This window comes from Ochotona princeps, chromosome 14, assembly GCF_030435755.1.
Source record: "Ochotona princeps isolate mOchPri1 chromosome 14, mOchPri1.hap1, whole genome shotgun sequence".
In the NCBI taxonomy this organism is placed as follows: Eukaryota; Metazoa; Chordata; class Mammalia; order Lagomorpha; family Ochotonidae; genus Ochotona; species Ochotona princeps.
The window spans coordinates 37,606,224-37,629,945 of NC_080845.1; the positions used below are offsets into that span (position 1 = coordinate 37,606,224).

Genomic DNA, 23,722 nt, shown 5'->3' on the forward strand with positions numbered 1-23,722 from the left:
AGTTAAAACAATTATTTGTAAATAATTCTAGATTCACATTGGAAAGCTATTACAAGAAACATCCGTGAATCCTTTTTTCTAGACCACATATTAAGTTATCATCTGTGTTGCACACCTTCTTGTTACAGATGACAGAACTTCATAATTTAATGGACACATGGAAATAAAAGAGATTTACTCTGGTGCAAAAGTCTTTGAAATCTTTGTACACAGGCTTTTGAAAAGTTCCTTGAAAATCTGTAATAAGAAAAAATGCATACATTTGAGATTATTTTTTTTGCACCAAAATAAACATCTTGCCTTTTAATTTTGTTTTCCACTGGGCTTTGTCAAGTCCCCTTATGTGTATGTATGGGGTATGTTTAGGAGACTTTATGGTTAAGTTCTATGCATTATGACATCTCTAAATGTCATGTTTTGTTTTTCCAAATGATAATCTGCTGTGTATGTACTGGCATCAGCCTCGGGGAATTTAATATCGATGCAATCCTTTTACACAAACTTTTGACTCCATTATGTCATTTATAAGGTTTTGCCCTTCAGCTCAGCCCTTGGGTTAGTTACAATATTTAGTTGTAACTCTTCAGAGTTGTTTTGAGCCTAGAGTATTTTCATAGACTTTTGTCTTGTCTAGCATCGTCATTGGGCTTCATTCTTGAGATAGAACATTATTCACTTCATTTTGGCTCTATCTCATGATTGTCATAATACCGGTTGTATAGTTGGGATATATAGGTGATGTAAACCACTTGGAGTGTTATATTTGCCTGTATTTTATTGGTGATATTACATGTGTTTTTAGTCTTGTTTTGGAGTCAATTTTTGTAAATTTAGTTGTATATATTTAGAACAACTAAGTGCCATTTAAGATGTAAAGAAGCAAATATTTTCTGTTTCTATTAGAAATACATGAAAATTCCCAGCTGGTAGAGTCTAATATGAGTGGCAGGCCTTTGGGAGCACATCTTACCTTTATTCCTTGCAAAGCTCTTAGTGCGGTATATTGGTGTGTATTTAATCCTGTCCAGTGACTGCCAGTGAGAATTGTAACTGTCCTTGGGATCTGCTGATCATTCTGTGAAAGCAGTCTGAGTAGATGGTATTAAACAAGAAAGAAAGACGTATAAAGACCTGAGATAGCTCAGATGTCATGGTTAATACCACATCATTTAGTGTTTTTGTACAGTGTTTGAGTTGGGCTTACATTAGTGAAATTTTACTATAGCACTCGCGCAGAGTGCCATAGAAAGTGGCTGGAAAGAATACTGTAAACTTGTCAAAGAATCAGTCACAAGTTTTCTTTCTTAAGGAATCCCTGTTAATTAGGTGTAAATGATTTTGTTACTAAATTTTTTCTAAGTATTTATAGCATGTTAGTCTGAAGGAATCTGAAAATTATGTTGATAATAGGTACATATTTTGAAGAAAATAATCACTCATTTTGGGGAGAATGACCATTTGTATACTTACAATTTCTTAACCTTTTTGCTGGAAAATGTTTCTTGTGTTTGTGCTAAGGTGGTATGCTGTTTTTAAGAAAGAGTATCAATTTTGTTTGTAGCTCTATTGCAGAACATAGCAAATTGAAACTTTTGTGTGATCTTACATTTAATCCGTCTATTTTGATTATATATGTATATTAGATATAAAATATGTATTTTTCACATGCTGCAGACATCAAAGCATTTGAAGTATGAAATTAGATGAATATAAAGCAATTTGAATGCCAAAAATGCCCATTAAGTTGAGCAGCTGAACTTGAAAAAATTGTTGGAGACTGCTGCGAGTTGTGATTTCTCCCATTAGCTATCCTGCCGAGTCTCAGAAGGAGGAAAATTACCTTCCTGTCCCAAACCTCCAGGTTCGGCCCTTGATTTTACACGGAAATAGACTGCTGGCTCTGGTTGTAGCTTGTAGAGGCCGCTCCTGGCTCTTGGGCACGTTTTTCAGTTTCCAGCGGGGGCTTAGAAGAGTTCAGTGTGTCTTTCCAGGAGCCTCGCCTAATCCCTGGAATGTGGCCAGTGAATTTACATGGTTGAATATAATTTCACAAGTTTTAAAAATTTATTTTGATTCCACAGGCAAGACAACTGTGTAGATTCCACATCATCCCTGAGAGAAAACAAGCAATCCGAGGGTTTGGAATTAAAACAAGGTATGAGCCAAACACTTAACTTTTGCATAACATTTGTGTGAAGATTAGAAGCATTTTACTAGTAATTAATTTTCACTATTCCAATTTACCCCATTTTATTATATGTGTTGCTGAAGCAAGCATGATTTTACCCCATTTTAAAATAGGGAAACAGATAATTCACTTGGTCTCAGATCAAAAGAGGAAATAATACATTGTTTATTTCCTGTCTGTTTTTGCTACAGGAGTGGTTAGACCTTAATGGTGTAAATTATAGATGCCATCAGAAAATTCTTGTTCTCTTGACTAATTGTAGACATTGGAGATACGTTAACTAGATAGTGTTGAGCTGGATGTGGAAAATAAATTTCATAGACTGACGTTTCTTCCTTATTTCTTGTTTTCTTTAAATCAATAGTTCTTGACATTACCAACCATCACAAATAATGTGATGGATCACTCAACCCAAATAGATTAATAGGGCTCATTTTAAAACTAAACTTTATCTAAAAGGTGAGGCTATCACAGAAACATGTTCTGTGATAGAATGGGCAGAGTGGGTGTGGGGGGAAGGTGGGAGAGATGTTTCTGCTTCCAAGTGTGTTTATTGAGAGAGGGTGCTCCTCCCCACTGCCTGGCTTCTCTGAGCCTGGGGCGGTAAGCAATCACGTGGTAGCACCGTCCAGCCCCAGGTGAGGGGGAAAACACCCTGGGGAAGGGGTCATATGATTGACAAGCCCCTGAATGGGACGGGTGTGGATTCCAATTCTTAAAGTCTGAAGTTGGCTTGCTGCTTGCCTGTCCCATTTCAGTCCCTCCTGAGATTTCTGACGTCTGTCTCCTCATGTATAGCTACTTCCTACGGATGAGGAGTGTAGGTCTTGTGTGTCCCAGCTTTGAAAATCTCTTCCTGTCTCATCTAATCGATTTGATTTCATGAGCTGTAGAGTGTAGCTGATGGCAGTGTCATTGTCTCTTGCAATGTCATCGCCACTCTGAGAAGTCACTGGCCTTTATCTGTGTTTGAAGTGGCATTCGAGGGCCTCAGCTGGCTCACAGGAGCAGGGTGACTCATTGTTCATGTGCACCTGGGCATGATCCTCTCCCGGGCACAGGAGTTAGCGTAGGAGACATCGCAATGTGCGCTAAGTGTTCCGATGCTAGGACACTACAGTATCTCATCCCCAAGACCAGAGATCCTGTGGCTTCTGGGATGGACAGGACATGAAAGCCAGGTTTGTTGGTGATACCAAAGGCCATCAGGGTGGATCTCCTGAGGACCCTGGCCTAGTATGGTTCGACACCTAGACTCCACCAGTTCTTTACCCTGCCGTTCCCAGAGCAGGGCGGTGTTGTGTGGTGAATGTAGCCTGCCCAGGACCTGTCAGGTACCTGGCCTAACAAAGCATCAGTGCCTCCCCCACCAGCCCCTTTGCTGAGGAGCTCAGCCTCAAGCCTCTGGCCAGGTGTAGTGATGCGCTGCAGATGCAGCCTACCCAGGGTGTTAGCATCAGGCCACTGGGCTGCTTCTCCCAGGCCCACCTTTTGGTGCACCAGGGGAGAGGCTTGGTTAGGAATTGTGAGGTCCATAGCCACCCACTCCCAGACTGGCATTTTTGTACACTGCAGGTATGGCCTGCCTAGAATCTATAGGAGGGCTAATCTTTTAAATGTCTCTTCTGTTTGTTTCTTGAGATCTTTAGTAGGAAAAATAAAAAATACAGTAAGTTATTAATTATTATTATTATTTTTTTAAGATTTATTTATTTTTATTACAAAGTCAGATATACAGAGAGGAGGAGAGACAGAGAGGAAGATCTTCCGTCCGATGATTCACTCCCCAAGTGAGCGGCTACGGTCGATGCTGCGCCAGTCTGAAGCCGGGAATCAGGAACCTCTTCTGGGTGTCCCACATGGGTGCAGGGTCCCAAGGCTTTGGGCCGTCCTCGACTGCTTTCCCAGGCCACAAGCAGGGAGCTGGATGGGAAGTGGGACCACAGGGATTAGAACCTGCGCCCATATGGGATCCTGGCGCGTTCAAGGTGAGGACTTTAGCCGCTAGGCTACTGCGCCGGGCCCGAGTTATTAATTGTTAAAATGCCATTACTTGCACGTTGTTTTTTTTCTGGTAAATATTAATTCAGAGCAATGAGAATCTGTTAAAACTAATAGGGTTGGGTTGTCTATTACTATGTAAGTACTTAATATCTGATGTAGTTTCTCTAAAACTTAAGTCATAAGAATTTAATGTGATAGATCAGGTTATTATTCTGATAATATTCTCTGTTCATTCTCTGTTCACCAAACCAAAGTTGTAAAGCAGCATTGAGTTTTCTGTTTGTTCTTTCAGAATAAAATGAATCATAATATTTATTACTAGCATATAATATGACAAGTTATTTAAATTATCTTTTCAGGTTTTTTTTTTAGCCTGTAAAATACTCACTTATTTCTTGAGTAATAAGTGTTAACTACAAATTAAATTGAAATTGACATTTCTTTGTCTAGTACTAGTTTTTTCAATTGTGATCTATTAGAAATGGCTAATAAAATGGAAAATGACATTGATTGAGTAATTTGTGATTTAATTTACCTGAAGAGAGAACAACATCTAGATTGTCCACAGTTCTTACCTGTGTACTCTGGGATTTTTTGAGAATTAGCAATCTTTTCAGAAGTCTTGTTTCTTAGTCTTATAAAACACGCATTTGTACTGTTACTCCTTCTGAGCACCACCATGGGCATAAAATTACATAGCTATAGGAATGAAGACTTAATTGAGCAGATTATCCAGTGGTTCCTTGTAAAGGAAGATTTTTTTGTTCTCATGCTCTCTCGAAACACCAAGAGTTTTCTAGAACATTCTTTCCACTCACAATAGTCTGTGTTGCTCCAGTTTTCTTATGATAGCATCAATCACTTGAAGACAGTCTTGGTTGGATAAAAAGATTGCAGAGTAACCGGATGGCACAACATTTAGGCCTTTTGAAAGTTTCAGAGTCTGAAGATCACACATAGGTTCTTACTCGGCTTCAGAAGCATCTGAAATACATTGATAGCATTTAGCAGAGCTGAAGAAGCAAGTGATTAGAGCATAGTAGATTCCTAGGCTGAGCTTCTGTTAATAGTCCTTTAATTCTTTGGAAGGCTTTTTGTAGCTCACATGTCCAGCAAGGTCTATGTTAGAACTTTTTAAAGCTTTGTATAAAGGCTTGGCTAAAAAATCCTGCCATCCCCAGAAATGTTCTTAGCTCTTACTTGTCTATAGTGTCCCCATATACAATGTAGAATCTTCTTTCCTCACTCAAAGTTCAGCACACTAGCGTGGATTGAAATAAGTGCCTCATTGATAGCCCTGAGGTCCTGGATCAGCTTGTATTCTTCATTTAGCTTCAGTACTGGCAGGATAGGAGTATTACAGGGATACTGAGGTAGAGCGAAGAATCCGTGTTTGAAAAACTTGTCAAAACATTCTGACAATTAACTTAGACTTAGGGGAAATTAATTTTAGGGAAGCACCTAACGATAACAAATCTCTTCCAAGCAAAGCTGTTGCTTTGAAAATATTCAGGCATTACTAAAAATAGGTAAGACTATTGTTTCTTTACCACACTAAAATAGAGTAAATCTTTCAATGCAAGTTTACCATTAATTCTAATAATACCATTTTTTTGAAGACAAAGTTGCTGCATAGGATGCTAGTACACAATGACTTTGATTGTTAATTTAACAAATTAACACTTGTATGTGTGTGTCCATGATCACTGAGGCTCTTGACCTGAACTGACTAGGCTGTAGAAGCCTGTTGAATCCAAAGACCATATCAGTTGGCAGTCAAGACTGTGTGCAAAGTGGAAGTTCTCTGCTGCCTTCAGAGAGGAGCACAGCCCTCTGATGGCCACTTGCTTGCACAGGGGCTCATACCCCAGAGGTCCTGCATGGAGGGACACTCTGCACCAGTATCTTGGCTTTCCATACCTGAAATGATCTCTTGTGGGCTTTCCGGTCCAATTGGCATGATTTTTGAGGCCATGGAGTGCTACTTAAGATTGCCATTCTATCAGATAAAACTGTTGTATGCTAAGATAGGCTTCTATACAAGCTATGTGGTTTGCAGTATATCTCTATAACACTATTTAAATGATCACTTAAACACTGAAAATGCTACCATATATACATATGTATATATATAATACATATATGTATATATGTATGTGTATATACACACACAACCACATATTTTACCATTCAGCTTATGGAGATTTGAGATCTTATAGTCAGTTTTGAAACTGTACCCTGAGAAGTGAATCCATAGGAAGGCATGCAGAAGCATACAGCTAGGTCTCTTAGTAGGATTTGAAAAGGCAAAAGTAGACATGACTCTCCCCAAGCCCAATTATGCTTACACATTTGACTTAGAGTCATTCATTCATCAACTGTAATTTCTGAAGCCTGGATTTTCTTTGTGTACTTAAACTGGAGCTCATTACTTAACCAAGTGTGCTAAGGGACTGTATTTTGACCAGACCACTGAGGAGTTTCCTGTTTCAGTAAGCCTGCTGGGGTCTCCCTTGCGGATTAATTACTACATAACACTTCTTTTGTATATATAAAGCCACCATGTTTGGGGTGCACACCACCATTGTAAAACACTACAGAACCCTTGAAAATGCATGATTGTGTGATTGGGGCTTTTCCTCAGCACTCCAGACAGACTTGGGCTCTTACCACCATATCTGGATGTAGACATCTAAGTTGCATTTCACGCCAGGAAGCTAAGTTTCTGGGTGGTACTGCTGCACAGAATTTCCCACGAAAAGGTGAAGGCAGCCTCAGCTTTTACCGCACACAAAAGAAGAATTTTCATGTGGACAATTGCAGTGTGCAAAGCAAAATTTACTAGGGATATTAAAGATGGGAACCTCCTGTGAGCCACCAGAAGAGGGGCTCCAAGAGAAAAAAGACCCCCCCAAATGGTGGAAGTGGTATCCTTTAAGCGCACAATGGCCACATTGCTGTTCCCTGAACCAGAAGAGGCACCTCAACAGTCTGAAAGAGGTGAAGATGTATTCCAGAGGTCCAAGGGAAGAGGGCTAGTGACATTGTTACCTGAGCACAGAGAAAGACTGGCTGAGCTGAGACACTGTTAACACACAGATGTTAACAGTTTAAAAGGAACACAGAGGCAGTGATCTTAACGGAGTTCAGACTGAGTGAAAAAATGAGCTATTCAGATGTTGCCTCAGTGTCTGCCTCTCATGGATAGGACCCTTCGGGGAATGCCAGGATAGGAACAGAGTATGACAAAGAGTCTTAGGCGGAAGACTTATTTTATGTAGTGGATAAAGCTGTTGTATGCTGAGATAGACTTGTATACAAGAACTTTGGATAATCGATGTTGTGGTGTCTTTCTACTTTATATGGAATCTGCAGTTTGTATCTGGATGACTTCAGTATACTTTAGTTTTTCTTTTTCTTTTCCTTTTTGATTTGAGCTGGAGAGGAATCACCCATTAATTTCAAGTATTCTCATGTTTTTTTTGAAGTTGGGTAAAACCCAGCAGCAAGAACTGACTTGCAAGTAGCTTGTGGCAGAGGAATGTGAAGGAAACATTGGATATTTTGTTTAGAGCTTGATTAGTGCAGACAGATATTCTAGTTTTCAAATGTTTGAATTGCAACAAAAGGAAATATTTATGTGCTTTTTCAATTTGCAATACTAGATAAATATGTGCATAGAATAACTTATTAAAATAGGCCTATCGGGGTTTTTGAAAAAAGTATACATTTGAAGCGCTATCAAATACAAGAGTGATTTAATTTGCTCTATATTTGGCTTCTTAGAGTAAAAATAGGATTAATAGGTAAATTTATTGTTAGATTTTTTTTGTATATTTCAAAGAGCTAGAATTGTCTGTCGGAAAATACAATGTGGAATCCTAAGATTTGTTGCTGTTGCTGAAGAAATTTAACAGGTTATCTAAGTCACCACTGGGTGGTGCTGTTGTCGAGCAGATGGAGGCCGTGGGAGGGTGTTTGGCCTTGGTCTTGAAGTTTCCAGCTGGTTGTTTTCTGGCAGGGTTTTGTAAAGACTGGGGCCCTCTGCATTCTTTGTACTTGGGAAAAGTGCTCAATAGTTGTTTTCTTAGATTGCTTAGTGGAAGAAGAGCGAAGCATACATTTTTTTTTCCTGTGATCTCTCTACATTTTGTAGTCTGTTACAGAAAAAGAAAAGATGCTTCATTTGGCATTTAGACTTTTTGATGGTTCCTTAAAATATGTCCATTTGAATTCAGACATTACAATAAATGTAGCCATATGGTATATAAAATGATCAAAATCAATAAAGCATTTATAAGCTCTTACTATGAATCTTTATATATTAAACTTTTCATATGAAAATTATTCTGCGTTTGTATTAGAGAAAGAATTGTAAGCCCACAGAAAATATTCACACAGTTTTACTTTTGGTAGGCTTACGTCTTGTTACCTAGTAAGGAACACTGGTTACTTCCTGCAGTTATGTTTTGGAATTCTCATTCACAAGTTAGTGGATGTGAGCATCCCTATGAAAAGTCTCATTTTCAAGAGCTTCAAGAAATTGCAAAGCAGACCTTCTCATTATGGGGAACATGGTTGTCAGTGGCTAACTGTGTAAGGAAAGCTTAATATAGCTGTTTTTGGTGACATCTTTCCGTCTCTCAGCTCAGTGGTCACTCGCTGTGCTCTTCACAGGCCCATCACACTTCTAAAGTAAATAAGTATATGTATGCATATGTATTTTAAACTCTCTCTTTAAATTTCTGATTTGTAGATGAGGATATTTGTAGGAATTTTTGGAATCTGAAGTTTATTTTGGTGCTAAATGTTGAACTTCATGCAAATAAGGGGTCTTTACAAAATTCATGCAAATTCATGTTATGAAAAAATTGTTCAAGTATTTGAAAAAAATTTCCAGCAAAATAAACTAACCTTTAATTTGATTTTCCCATGGATTTTCTAGTAGCTTCATGTATATTATGGTAACAGTACATGTAGTACATGCCAATTTATAAGTAAGTAACAAATGTATACCGAAGCAACTGTTCCAAAATGTTTTCTCTGATAGGTTTACATAGATAATGAAGTTTATACACCACTACTCTTACATTATCATAAAAGCATGTAGACACTGGAGACAATTTGATTTAGTGTCAGAATAAGTTCTATAGAACAGTTTTTGTTCATTATGGTGACTATATATTGTATTTCTAAAAATTTAGACATTATATAAAATGTTCTACCATTGTTTAATGAATATATTAGCTATAAAACTATGTGATACCACTTGAAATCTGGAACGGATCCATGAGAAACACCATTCTTGTCCTTGTTGCTATTGTTGCTGTAATGAGTGGCGCTGTAGTGGGAAACTAATGTGGTTAAATCGAGACTTAGATAACAAAGGGAAAAAATGAATTTCCAGTTGAAAGAGATTTGGGTTTTGCTGAAATGAACTTTGTCATTGTAGCTGAAGAAATAAATATGATTATGAAAAGTTACACTGAGAAAGATACCATCAATGCTTCACTACTTTGTCAAGGTAAACAATCGTCTTCACCTATTTAAGCATCATCTGTAGGTCAAGGGTTTTAGATAGGGCCCAGCACGGTGGCCTAGCTGCTAAAGTCCTCACCTTGAACGCACCAGGATCCTGTATGGACGCTGGTTCTAATCCCTGTGGTCCCACTTCAATCCAGCTCCCTGCTTGTGGCCTGGGAAAGCAGTTGAGGACGGCCCAAAACCTTGGGATCCTTCACCTGCGTGGGAGACCCAGAAGAGGCTGTGGGCTCCTGGCTTCAGATCGGCTCAGTTTCGCCGTAGTGGCCACTTGAGGAGTGAATCAATGAACAGAAGCTCTTTCTCTCTGTTTCTCCTCCTCTCTGTATATTTGGCTTTCCAATAAAAATAAATATAAATCTTAAATTTTTAAAAGTATTTTAGATATCTGCTGTCTGTGTGTTTCCACGGGACTTGATGTGGCTTCTTTTTGGAGATCTGAATTGCAGGTTACAAGTGTTAGAGAGCCGTGGAAGGACTGAGCACTGTCCCACGGCTGTCTGGAGTTGGCAGTGGCAAAGCATGTGCACGCCTGTTGTGTTTTCCAAGTTTGTATGTGATTCTTTTGTCTCCTTGAATGGCTTTAACAAATAAGCAGTCAGAGAACACAGATTTTAAATAGGAATTTAATTTCTTTAAAGAATTGAAAAAAAGTGGTTCTGGGAAAATGGTGTCTGGTTCCACAGCTGGGTAAGTAGGAAGAGGCTGTGGTGTAACTATCAGCAAGTCTTTGATTTTTAACTTCTCTTTTCATCTCTTTGAACATTTTTGCAAGTTATTAATAGCAATGACACCAAGCAAGATCCTACTTTTTAAAATTTGTTTCTTTTTATGGGTGGTAGTTGAACGAATACGTGAAATTACATTTTTATCCTATCCTAGGAGACTTTTTTTAAAGGCCATTCTTTTTAAATGTAATGCTTCTTGATTTCAAGCAAAAGCAATTAGAAAATTTTTGGATAAGCATGCATTTGAATGTGTCTTGTTTTACTGATAATAAAATTATAAAGAATGATTTGCATGAAGAAAACTGTTTATTTTCATTGTATTTTGAAACATCCCATCATGCGATTTTTTGACAGGACGCTAGCCATGTTACTTACTTTGAGATTATGTAGTATAAATCTTCAGCAGATGGTTGGTTCCCCTTTGGGGCCCTGTGCGGTTTTGTTCATTACAGTCTTGCCTGGTTCATTAAGGAAAGTACCAACTGACCAGAGTGCTGCTGCCAAAGAAAAGACGGTCGATTCTAGGGAGGAATTCAGAAGTTGTCACCTGTTCCTGAACTCTAATATGCCATGAATCCAGTACAAGATGAACAATTTTGCCTTCCATGTCATTTAACTGTTAATCTTATAGAGAACTGAAGCTATCTATATATTAAACTATATAGATTACATATAGTTAAGATTTGTTTGTTTTTCTTTGAAAGGCAGATTTACCGGGAGAGAAGGAAAAGCAGAGAAAAGGACTTCCCATCTGCTGGTTCACTCCCCAGATGGTGAGAGCTAGCTTATTTGAAACTGGGAGCCAGGAGCTTCTTTCTAGTGTCCCAAAGGGTGCAGGGGCTTAAAGACTTGAGTAACCTGCTGCTTTCCCAGGCAAAAATTAAAGACTTTTTAAAAGAAGATTTATTTTTATTGCAAACAGAGAAGAAGATCTTCGTCTGATGGTTCACTCCGTAAGTGACCACTATGGCCGGAACTGAGCCAATCTGAAACCAGGAGCCAGGAGCTTCTTCTGGGTCTCCCATGTGGGTACAGGGTCCCAAGGCTTTGGGTCATCCCCAGGCTACAAGTAGGGAGCTAGATGGGAAGTTGGGCTGCCAGGATTAGAACCGGCGCCCATATGGGATCCTGGTGCATTCAAGTCGAGGACTTTAGCTGCTAGGCCATCGTGCTGGGCCCAAGACTTTTTTTAAAAGTAACTTCAGATTTACCAAAAAAAAAAAAAAATTGAGCAAAAAATACAAGAATTTTCATATACCTACACATCACCTTTACCCAGTGAGCCACTTAATAACTAAATCTCAGTAATAACTCAAGTTCATATTTACTTTGTGATCCATGGGTTTTGATACTTGTATGATAATATATACCCCTTTTAGGGTAGCATACAGAGAATTTTCAGCCTTAAATATGTATGTTTACATGTTTATTCTCTTTCTCCCTCTTATGCCCGAACACAATCATTGATTATTTTTTACCTGTGTCTGTAGTTTTTGCCTTTTCTGCAATGTTGTACTGCTGGAGTCATTTAATGTGTAGACTTTTTACGTTGGTTTCTTTTATTAGCAACATGTGTTGAAATTTCTTATTTTCCAAAGTATACGTATATGTAAATTATATGTATTTAGGAGTATACAGGGTGGTATTTTAGTGTACTTTTTGTACCTTGATAGCTCATTTCTTTTTGTCACTGACTAGCTTTGTGTTCACTTAATTATAATTTATTTACTTATGTAATACCAAGTTTAGTTTTATAAGTAGTAATCTGTATCCAAAGTGTGCTAGTTTGCGTTCACACCAAGTATGGATGAGAGTGCTGGGTGTTCCTCAGCATTAAGCATTTGATGGTGTCAGCATTTTGGATTTTGCTCATTTGAATAGGTATGTGATGATTTCTTTTTTTTTGTAATTCCCTAATGATATACTGTACATATTTTCAAAATCTTATTTCCATTTGCATGTTATTTTTTAATGCAAGATTAATTTATTCATGTTTGAAAGCAGATTTACAGAGAGAAAGGAGCTGCAGAGAAATCTGTCGGCTGGTTCACTCCCCAAGTGGCTGCAGTGGCTGGAGCCGAGCTGATCCAAAGCCAAGAGCTTCTTCCATGTCACCTACCTGGGTGCAGGCACCTAAATGCCAGAAGCAGGGAGCTGGTTCGGAAGTGGACCTGCTAGGACACAAACCAGTGCCCTGTGAGTGTCGATCCTTGCAGTAGAGCATTAGCCAAGTGAGTCATCATGCCAGTCCCTGTATATGTCCTTTAGTGAGTTATCCCTTAAGAAAAATTAAACAATTTAGAATTTTATTTTAAATTGGATTTTGTATGTTTTTGTTTTTAAATTTTAAGAGATTTTATATTATGAATACTAATCTTTTATCAGATATTTTATACTTTTTACCTAGTTGTGGCTAGTCCTTTGTTCTCTTAATATTCATTCATTCTTAATATATTCTTTAAGTCTGAGGTTTCTTTTTTTAAAAGATTTATTTATTCTTATTGGAAAGTCAGTTATATACAGAGAGGAAAATCTTCTGTCTGCTGATTCACTCCCCAAGTGGTTACAATGACTAGAGTTAAGCTGATCCAAAGCCAGGAACCAGGAGCTTCTTCTGGGTCTCCCACTTGGGTACAGAGTGCCAAAGCTTTGGGCCATGTTCTAATGCTTTCCCAGGCCACAAGTGAGGAGCTGGATGGGAAGTGGGGCTGCCAGAATATGAACCAGTGCCCACATGGGATCCTAGCATGTACAAGGCGAGGATGAACTATGAGGCTATGGCACCTGGCCCGAGCTGCAGGTATTCTTGAATCCAGGAGCTTTGCTGTTTGCTGTTCCCTTACCTGCTTGTGTCTTGTGATCAAAATGTTAGCTGAACTGTCTGAACTGGCTAGCACTACTGTTTTGAAGAGCTCATAAACCTATTAAGCCTGAAATTTTTCTGGGAGTTAATGGTCAAGATTTCTGAGAGGTTGTCTTATAGAAGTCACTTTCTTTTGGAAACTAGAACTCTGTTTCAGTGTTTCAGTGTCACATGACCTAGTTCACAGCATATCTCTGGCTTGGAAGGAAGTCTGTTGATGGGGACTAAGCTTTAATACCTACAACCCAATTTGTTCAACTCTGAGATTTTTAAAGACTAAGCAGCTTTCGTTAACCTGCTTCTGCTCTTTTCACATCTTCTCAATGTGATTATCACCTAGTTCATACCATGATTATGTGTTTATTTTCTTCTGTTTTAACATTGTCCAACTATTAGTAATTGTTTCACTTCAACAGACATTTAGGAGTGCTTAATGAATCTGATACGGTTCCTACCCTATATAACTTTCCATTTGGTAGTATTTTTGTTTATGTGTAACTGTTTTGTTTAAATGAAGATCTTTTGGACAAAGAATGATGTCTAAGAGTTCAGCAATAACTCATAGTATTCACTCAATAAATTGAGTAATAAAATGGACAGTTGCATGAAAATATTCCTTCTTTCTGAAAAGTCCTAATCAATATTATTCTTTATAGAGGAAATGGATTATTACCTTCTTTTACCCATTACTATTCTAAATCCTACCCTAAAGAACGCGTTTTTTTCTACGCTAAAGAACATGTTCTTTTTAGGGCTGGCATGGTGTCTTAGCAAGCTGACCCTTAGCCTGCAGCATCAGCGTCTCATATTGGCACCGGTTCAAGTCCAAGCTGTTGCACTTCCAATCTAGTTCCCTGCCTTTGGTTTAGGAAAGCAGTAGAGGATGGCTCCAGTCCTGGGTCCCTGCAGCCACATGGGAGACCTGGAAGAAGCTCCTGGCTCACGGTTTTATATCAGCTCGGCTCTTACCATTGTGGCCACTTGAGGAGTGAACCAGTGGATGGAAGATTGCTGTCTCTCCGTCTCCACCTCTCTCTGTAAACTGCCTAGTAGATACTAGTAAATATATCATATAAACCATAAAAAAGTAAGTTCTTTTCATGCATATTTTTTTTTTCTGGTATTAACAAAGTTGAGTTATTTGGTTTTTGTTTCCCCTAGCTTTTTGCTCTATTTTTACTACTTAGATAGATTTTTACCTGTCTTTTATATTAATCATTGATTATCTGTTCTTTTTAAAATATGTGGTCCTTATAGAGATTCCTCTGTGGCTTGCATTTGTTTGGATGTTTCTTCATGTGGATAATTAATGCTTAGAAAGAATTTTATATTTGAGTGTCTGTCTACAGTCCTCAGCTATCTTTCCTCATGAAACGGTACTCTCTCCTACTATTCTGAAAGCATATAGAGCACTTTTTGCCATGGTTGCTACCTTCACCGTCATAGGCAATTATTTATTTTACAGGCTGTCACTATTTAGTTTTCATATTTTTTTCTTTTGGAAGCCAATAGTTTTTATTATTTTTCTGATTCTTCAATCAGTGTTTTTAGTTTTAGGATAAAATTTCAGTATATTTTGTGAAATATACTGTGACTTTATTGCATACTGATGATGACTGGCTGATTACCCTGAGTATTTGAGAATATTTAAAAAGTTTGAGAAAAAGGAAATTAAAATATGGATTTACTTTGGTGTAAACATTTTTTGACGTCTATGCATAGTTTTTTCATAATATATTTGTCACATAGTATGTTAAGGCTTTTAATATGTGTATTTACATTATCTGAAACTTAATTAAAATCTGTAGTCCATTTTTTGAGCCTATGTTATGTTTAAGCCAACAAAGACAGTGACAGTGACAGGACATAGGACAGTATGGGAAACCTTGAGCACGCCTTCCTTGGATGGGTGGATTGTAGAGCACTGAGGTGTTACCAGCCCACCTGTGGAGTGGTGTTCTCTTTTGAGTAAGTTCCAGGAGATCTTCATTCTAAACTGCGCTGCTTGAGAGGATGGATTCTTAGACAGTTGCTCTACCTTCATTCGCCTCCCCGCCACCCTGTAGATGTATCCTTCCTCCCTCCCTTCCTCTTTTCCTCCCTCAGCAGAAAGCTGGCAGGTGCCAATGCTCTGTTTTGTATTTCCTAGCTTCCTGAACCTTCCACCAAGTAAACCACTATTCTTTAAAAATTTTCCTACTGTTAGGTATTTTGTTATATCAACAGAGAACACACTAAAGTACTAGTTATTTTAATAGTTTGTTAGTAATCTACTTCCTTTGGAACTTTTGAGGACCTTTTTTTAAAAAAAATTATTGAACTATGATATTTCCCAGGATGTATGTTAGGTATGATGGTCTGTGCTTGACCAGTCCTTTTAGAGTGAAAAAATATTCTTTACTTTAGATTAATTTTCTTCCAGGTTTTTATTATTTATTTTCAATTTCCACTGTGTTTTTGCTTTCTGGCTTTTGTTCTCTCACTTTTAATTTCTTGATATTCAGTTTTCAACCTTTGAAAGTGTTCTGTTGCTAATATTTTATGCTGTTTTATTTTCCCGCAGTATCTGATATATTTATGTATTTTTAAATTTCTCTCTTATGACTTGAGTGTAACACAGGGAGTTTTTTTTTTATTCACCCTGTACTGCCAGTGTCTTGTACATAGAAGATGCTCAATAATATTCACAAATTATATGACTGTTGACCACTGTGGGTTGTTAATCCTTATCTCCTTTTGCTACATATTTAAAATGTATTTACCGTTTTTCCTGCTTTTTGAGAGATTTTGTTAACATTATTTTCCTGCAGTCATTGTATGTTTGCATTTGGCAATTATAATTTTATACTCTTAATAATTCTTATTCTCTGGTTGGTTTTGGTTTGCTCTTGTTTAATTCAGTAACTCACTCTCAAGAGGTTTCAGTAACATGCAGCCAATCATAATGTTAGAAACACTTTTATACCTAGTTCTGATTATTTGAATTGCTAGCAACTAGAATATTGTAAGCCCTGCCAAGGTTTAAATGTGCTAGCGTAAGTTAGAAGTTGTTTTTAATTTTAATTTTAATTTTATTTACAGAGTTTTATATTTGCAGAGTTACAGCAGTCGGGTAGAGGGGAGGAGAAACTGAAAGAGATCTTTCATTTGGGTTTACTCCCTGTATAGCTGCAAGCTCCAGGGCTTGACCAGACCAAAGTCAGGAGCTTAGAGCTGCTAGTGGGGGCTTCTGTGTGGGTGCAGGGACCTGCACTGCTCTCCCAGATGCATTGACAGGGAGCTGGATTGGAAGCAGATGGCCGGGTCTTGAAGCAGACCTTAGGAGATGCTGGCATTGCAGGCAGTGACTTAACCCACTCTACCACATTTCCGAGCCCTGTTTTTAATTTCTGTGGCTAGAAATCTCTGTGATATTATTAACAATTCTTGTATGTTTGTTTACTTTTTCTAGTATTCTGCTTAAAACTTTTATTTTAACAAAATATAATACTATATAATATTTTTCCTGTGTTTAGCATGGAAAGTCCCTGTGGCTCTTAAACATTGAGTTTGTTAAAGATGATAATAAAAATATAAGTTTATGACTTAATTTTCCCTATTAAGTAGTATATTCTGTTTTATTTGTATTCAAAGTATATTATTCTGAAGAAATTGGATCTTAAGTAGTAATTTATTCTTCCACTTATCAAATAATATTTATGAAGAATGTTGGGTATTCTATTTTATTGCCCAGTATCTTACTTTTATAGTTTTGTCCCACATTCATAACTGTCTTTGAATAATAAGCAGATACTACACTGATGAATCATTTCATTTATTTATCTGTGTCAGTGATGAATTTGAGTAATGATTGATTCATTTTTCCTGTCTAGATACTGAGTGTAGATGGATTGGTTTTTATTTAAAAAAAATCTTTAGTACTTGGAATTTTGCTGGGATATGAATCAGTCAGTAGGACATAAGCTAGTATGAAAACTACCCCCTGCCCAAAAAACAGTGTTTAGAAGAAGAGAATAGCAAGAAAACAGTGGATGTGTGCAGACCGAAGGACAGTCTGATTGAATGTACATCAGTATCTGCTTTGCCAGGGGATTGGCCGTAAGAAGTGCTGGATAAATCCCTGAACCTTTTATTGTTATTTCCCTAAAATATGTCTTAACTCTTAGTTTTTCTTTTATGAGTCACTCATCTTAAATGTAAGAATACGTATTAGGGCCTGCCATGGTAGCCAGGTAGCTGAAGTCCTCACCTTGCATGTGCCAGGATCCCATATGGGCACCAGTTTTAATCCTGGCAACCCTGGTTCCCATTCAGCTCCCTGCCTGTGGCCTGGAAAAACAGTAGAGGATGGCCTAAGGACTTGAGACCCTGAACCCATGTAGGAGACCCAGAAGAAGCTCCTAGCTCCTGGCTTTGGATTGGCTTAGTTTTGACTGTTGTGGCCATTTGGGGAGGAGAAACAGAGTAGAGGAAAGCCCAAAGCCTAAAGCCTTGGGAGATTGGAAAAAGCTCCTGGCTCCTGGCTTCGGATCGTCCCAGCTGTGGCCATTGCAGTCAGTCAGGGAGTAAATCAGTGGATGGAGGTTCTTTCTCTCTGTTTCTCCTTCTCTCTGTAAATCTGACTTTTCCAATAAAAATAAATAAATCATATATGTGTATATAATAAGTCCTCTTTTTTCTTTGTGCATTGCTTAAAGCTATTTTAGTTATTTTGTTGCTTTGTGACATTTGTAACTTGAGTCTGATTTTTTGGTTGTTCTCTTTGCTATTCTGTTTTTGGGTATTAAACATCTTTTTATAGTTCAAATTTTTACTTAGAATTTTTAGTTTTATGCTTAACATTTTTGCTATGGATTCACCTGGGCATTATTTTTCTTGGTGAATTTAAAAGGTCTTCCTTAATTGGACCCAATGGATCAGTGGCTGAAGTCTTCACCTTGTATGTGCTAGAGTCCCATCAGGGCTTCAGTTCGTGTTCAGGCTGCTCCACTTCCCATCCAGCTCCCTGCTTTTGGCCTGGCAAAGCAGTAGAGGATGGGCCAAAGCCTTGGGACCCTTCACACTTGTGGAAGAAGCTCCTGGTTCCTGGCTTTGGATAGGCTCAGCCCTGGTTGTTTCAGCTACTTGGGAAGTGAACTAACAGATCTTTTTTTCTGAATCTGCTTTTCTGTAAGTCTGCCTTTCTAATAAAAGTCAGTGAATCTTTAAAAGAATTTAAAAGTATCTTCCTTAGTTTAATTTAATTATATGTCTGAAATTTTTATTTCTACTTCCCATTAAAGTCTTAAAAAAAACTTTAAAAATGAAGTGGTCTTAAGTGCTAACGTGTTTGTAAAGCTCAAATACCTCATTTTCCACAACTGATTTTTGAGATTTTTTTAGCATCATTCATGCTACAGAATTACTTCTAATTATTATTGAAACTTTTTTTGAATTTAATTTTGTGAAAACTGATTATAACAATTTATTAAAATAGATATCACATTACCTCTGATGTCTGGGATATGTCCTGCTACTAATTAGGTTTTATTTAAAGGAGTAGAAACAATTTAGATTTTTTGTTGATTTGTTAGTGCGTATGTAGACTCATACACCTGTGTAAAACTTGATACTTCTTTGTGGAATTTCTAAATACTATATATGGACAGTTATATCCCCTTGACACCACGAATGTGCTAACATGGGGGTGCAGGCTCATATGCAGAGAGTAGGGGTTCCGAAGGAAATTTCATAGGCTCTAGGTGGATATTTTAGCATAAAGTTTCTTCAGTGTAAGGAATGTATCAGCTTCACTTCTTCTGTGTTAAGGATCATAAATGATTGGAAGAAACCTGTAATTTCCTATTGCCAACAATGAGAAGGAAATATTTTTGAAGTGTACTTACATGTTTGCAAGTAATATTTTTAAAAGGGAGTTCATACTGGTCAACCAGAATTACAAAAATTAAGATACAGTACAAAGTACTTGAAGCATGATCCCAAGATCTCCAAATAATGTGTCACATGTGTCATGCAAGTGACTTAACCTGCTTTTGCATTTGTGAAGTAAAGCACTATACTGAAGTATTTCTTTCTTTTTTTTTTTTTACTTTTTCGATTTTTTATTATATTTTTGGCAATCTTGACATAATTAATTAGGGTAAAAAAATTCAAGGGCTATAGGAAAGTGGGTAAGACTATTATTTCCAATTGTTTCCTTCATGTATCTGAGGTAAAGGGGGTTTTAAGGGAGAAGCCCAACCCAATTTCCCACCCACCCCAGGTCTCTTATGTGGGGCAATATCTGAGGGTCTTGCTCAAGTGGTTTTGATAGTTCACCAGTTATGAATTGCTGCCAGTCTCTCCACTCCAAGCACGATGGGGTCGTTGAAGAATCCGCTGATTGACATAGTCCATCATAGAGTCTCCATTTGTCCAGTATTTCACTGGCAACATACAGCTGAGGTGGTTGATTGACTTGTTCTGTCTTCTGTCTTTTCTTGATTAGGGTTTTGAGTCTGGCAGTTATTGGGGTGATCCCCAGAGAAACTTTGAGGTGTTCCCAGACCAGATTCTTATATGTACTAGCAAGCACAGGGCCCGGCACAGTCCATCGCCACGATCAGCTGGTGGTTGCAGTTGCTGGTTTGGTTCTGTTTTCAGTCCCAACTTCCACTTGAACCAGTGGGTATTACAGTCCAGCCTGGTTCTGCAGAGCACATACTCGGCCCTCGCATAAACCAGTGGGAGCTGCAGCCTAGTTGGAACGACCCACAATAACCCCCACCAGGCCCGCCTCCTACCCTGGTTTGCCAGTATGTATAGCAGACTAGTCCAGTCTGTCCCACATCCCATTCAGCTCTCATACATGTCGATGGGCATTGAAGCCTAGTTCCATCTAACCAGCTCAACTATCCAGCCCACACAGGTGTTGTTGGGTGTGTCTCTGTCTAACCACCCCTGCCCCTGTCCTGGTTTTTGTGCTGTCCAGTGAGCGTGGTAACCCAAGAGGGAGGAGCCCACTATTTCCCTTCTAGGCCACTTCCACTCCCGGATTATGCACTCTTCATGTTGTTCTGCAATTTAACTTGACAGAATTAGCCCCCAGTGCCAGCTTCTGTCAGCTGATGCTGGGGCTGAGCCCAAACAACCCTCACCCACTCTAATTTTGGTTGGCACCAGTAGGAATAATCAGCCCAGCCTGGCTTTTCCCTCATCTAGTCCACATGAGGCCCACAGGTGTTGTAGCCCTGCTTAGTCTGGTCTGTCATCCCAGCTCATGCTCTCCAGTAGAAGTAGCTGTCCAGCAGAGGAGCATCCCCATATTCCCCCTGCCGGCTCCGCCCCCTCCCTTCCTGGTTCTCACATGCTGGTTGGGCGCTGTGGTCACTTCTGGTACAGGTAACCTCACCTTGGCATTCCGTAATGTGCACTGGTTTTTGCCGTGACCAAACCTGGCTCGACCCACTGGTGCTTGGATTCACCAGTGGATGATGTGAACTGATTCAGCCTGGTCTGCCCCTGAGCCATGCCAAATGTATGCCAGTGGGAAACTTTCCATGGCCTGTTCTGGGCTGTTTCCTTTCATGCCTCTTGTGCTTACCTGCAGGGTCTGTGTCCTGCCAGAGGAGTTGCCCAGACTCCTCCATCAGAACCTCTCCCAATGGCAGATTTTACTCATACCAGTGGGTCCATGAGCCAGCCCTACTCAGTTCACCTCCTGTCCTAGCAGAAACAGTGGCTTTTCCTGACTGGCCCTCAACCCAATCTAGTTCTTACTGTTGGATGTTTCAGCCCAGCCACGGCTCGTCCATACTCACATACAGCTTACACATGGCTCAGTAGGGGCTGAGACCTAGCCTAGTCCCTCTCACATCTGCCCTGGTCTTCCAGAGCACCAGATGGTGTTGAAGTCTAGCCTGGCTCAGTGCATCCAGTCCCAGCCTACACTTGTGCCAAGGGAGACTGCAACTGTATCCTGATCGGAATGCAGCCCCCATTCCAGCCCCGTGTTCCCTGGTGGGAACCCCAGCCCAGATAGGGCGTCCCCTTAGCTCCCCAACCGGGTCTGTTCCAAACCGTAGATCACGCGCATGCCGGTGGTTGCTCTGACTCAGCTTGGCTCAGCCTCTCACCTGTCCCGGCCCTTGCCTTAGATACTGTGTCTTAGTGTCCCTGGCTCACGCAGACCAGTAGGTGCAAGAGCCTAGCTCGGCATGACCTGTGCTCTGTCCTGATTTCTAATTTTGCTTGTTTGCTCAGTCCTGCCCGGTCCTCCCCATTCTATTACCAATTGACACATTAGCCAGCCATTGGAGCTACTCTGTCCAGCTTGTCCAACCCCCATGTCCGGACCATGTGTTCATCAGCGGGAGCTATGACTCGCCAGGGGAGTTTCCCAAGTTTTTCCACTTGACCCACTCCCAGATCCATTTCTCATACATGCCTTTGGTTTTTAGGCCAGTGTCCGGCACAGTCTGGCCTTCCCATTGGCCAGGTATGAGCTGGTGAACGTTGCAGCCTGGCCCACCCCACACCCTATTCAGGATGCACATTTGGGTGCTGCTGCCTTGACCAGTCCACACTGTTGTGGGTTCCTTTACCTGTGAGTGATGGCAGGCTCTTTGGTCATACCTAGTTTAGTCCATCACCCCTGCAACTCTTGAGCTAACCAGTGGGGCTAGTATTTCCACGGGGTTTGGCCCACACATCCCCCACAGAATCTACCCCTGGATGTGGTTCTCACGTGTGCTACTGAATTTCATGGCCCTGCCTAATATGACCTGTTTCCTGATCCATCATCATGTCAGGTTATAGGATATGATTCTGATGGACAAGCCCTGAGCCATAGGTTTTGCATGGACTGGTATTCGGTGGTCATCATTGTTCAGTGATTGCAAGTACTACACTGGATTTAAAGGAGTTTGGTATATCAGTCTTATCCATAAAGATCATCTGGTCCCTCTCCTCCAACCTAGTAGGTCTCATTACCCTCCCTTACCTTCAAAGGAAAAGTTACTCTGTTGTTGGGAAGTCTTTAGAATTGATTGACATCCCAGACATACAGTGGGCTTAACATGGAGAAACCTAAGCAGCAATTCAAAGCCCCAAAACCCCAGGGTGCACTGGCCATCCAGGGACAGGTCACTGTGTGGACGCAGTAGCTGGAATCAGGGCTCCGAGCATGGAGACGATCCCGGCCAGGCACCCACCAACAGCCAACAGGCTGCTGGAAGTTTAAATACTGAAGTATTTCTACAAAGATGTTTTGTCTGTGTTTCAGTGATAGTGGAGAAATGAAACCTTAGTTGCATTCCGCAATACTGATTTACCAACTTAGATTTTGGATATGGATAATTTGCAAATGAAGAATACTAATTTTATATCCCACCGTTTCTTCAGTGTTGAATATATGTACTGTTTCTGATATAGAACAAAGCCCACATCCTGCCACACTAACACATTTCAAACATACCCATAGACATCATAAATAAGAACATATTTCTTGTCCAGATTTTTTTCCATTTTGCAATACTAGGTCTGTTGTGTATAAATATTTTGACGTAAACTTTTGGTGTTGATGGTTTTATAAATATTTTATGAGAAGCTAAGGGCAAAATAGCTCTTTAATGGTGGTTACTTCTTAAATAAGCTCATAGAAATAGACAAAGTGATCTAGAATAAATGAGAATATCAAGATCAGTGCTTCTTAGTGATTTGGAAAGGATTTGAAGACATGGATCATTTCTCAGAAAAAAGGAACATAATATTCTCTTTAAAAGAATTATCTATAAATAGCATTCTGTATCCTTGTAGTTTCTTGGTGTTAAATACAGATTCAGTGGTGGGTAGAGTGACATTCAGATTGAAGATTTGCCAAATATGTATCTCCTCAGGTTGTACTAGTGTAGATTCTTTACTTTTAGTGAAAATAGCTCTTACAAGTTTTGCTATCATTTTCAAGTATTCCTGCATGCATAATCAAGGCAAACTAATTTAATAAAATGTGCCTAGTTCAAGTTTTACAATTTTATGTATGTACAGGATTGCATAGTTGTGTTGTATCTTTGGACTAAGGTAGTAGGTAAACTGGTTGTGATACTTTTATATCACAGTTACAATGTGTGAACATGATAAGTAAGTTTTTCCTTTAAAAATATCTGTTGCCAAAAAAGGTTGTTTAGTAAAAGAAAAAAAAACTAAATTAGTAGAATATAATTTATCCCCTTGTAATGTATCTTTGTTTTGGCTGCCATTAAAAATTTTGTTTGGAATTATTGTGCTTGGGCTGCCATTAGAAATTTTGTTTGGAATTATTGTTCTTGTGATGAATAAAGTGGAACAGGTATAGCCTGAAATTTTGTAATTTATATGTGTTTGTATAGTCCTAACTTAGCATAATATTAGATTTTGAACATA

At 39.1% G+C, this 23,722-nt stretch overlaps 1 protein-coding gene across 2 annotated transcripts in view; it reads left to right on the top strand.

Annotated features, from left to right (window-relative positions):
- CAAP1 (caspase activity and apoptosis inhibitor 1) overlaps nt 1–23,722 on the top strand; it is a 62,361-nt gene that overhangs the window by 35,858 nt on the left and 2,781 nt on the right. For both annotated transcript variants that reach the window (XM_058672388.1, XM_004581229.2), the window contains one exon: nt 2,082–2,155. In XM_058672388.1, coding sequence (XP_058528371.1) covers nt 2,082–2,155 — 74 coding nt within the window. The remainder of the gene's footprint in view (nt 1–2,081; nt 2,156–23,722) is intronic.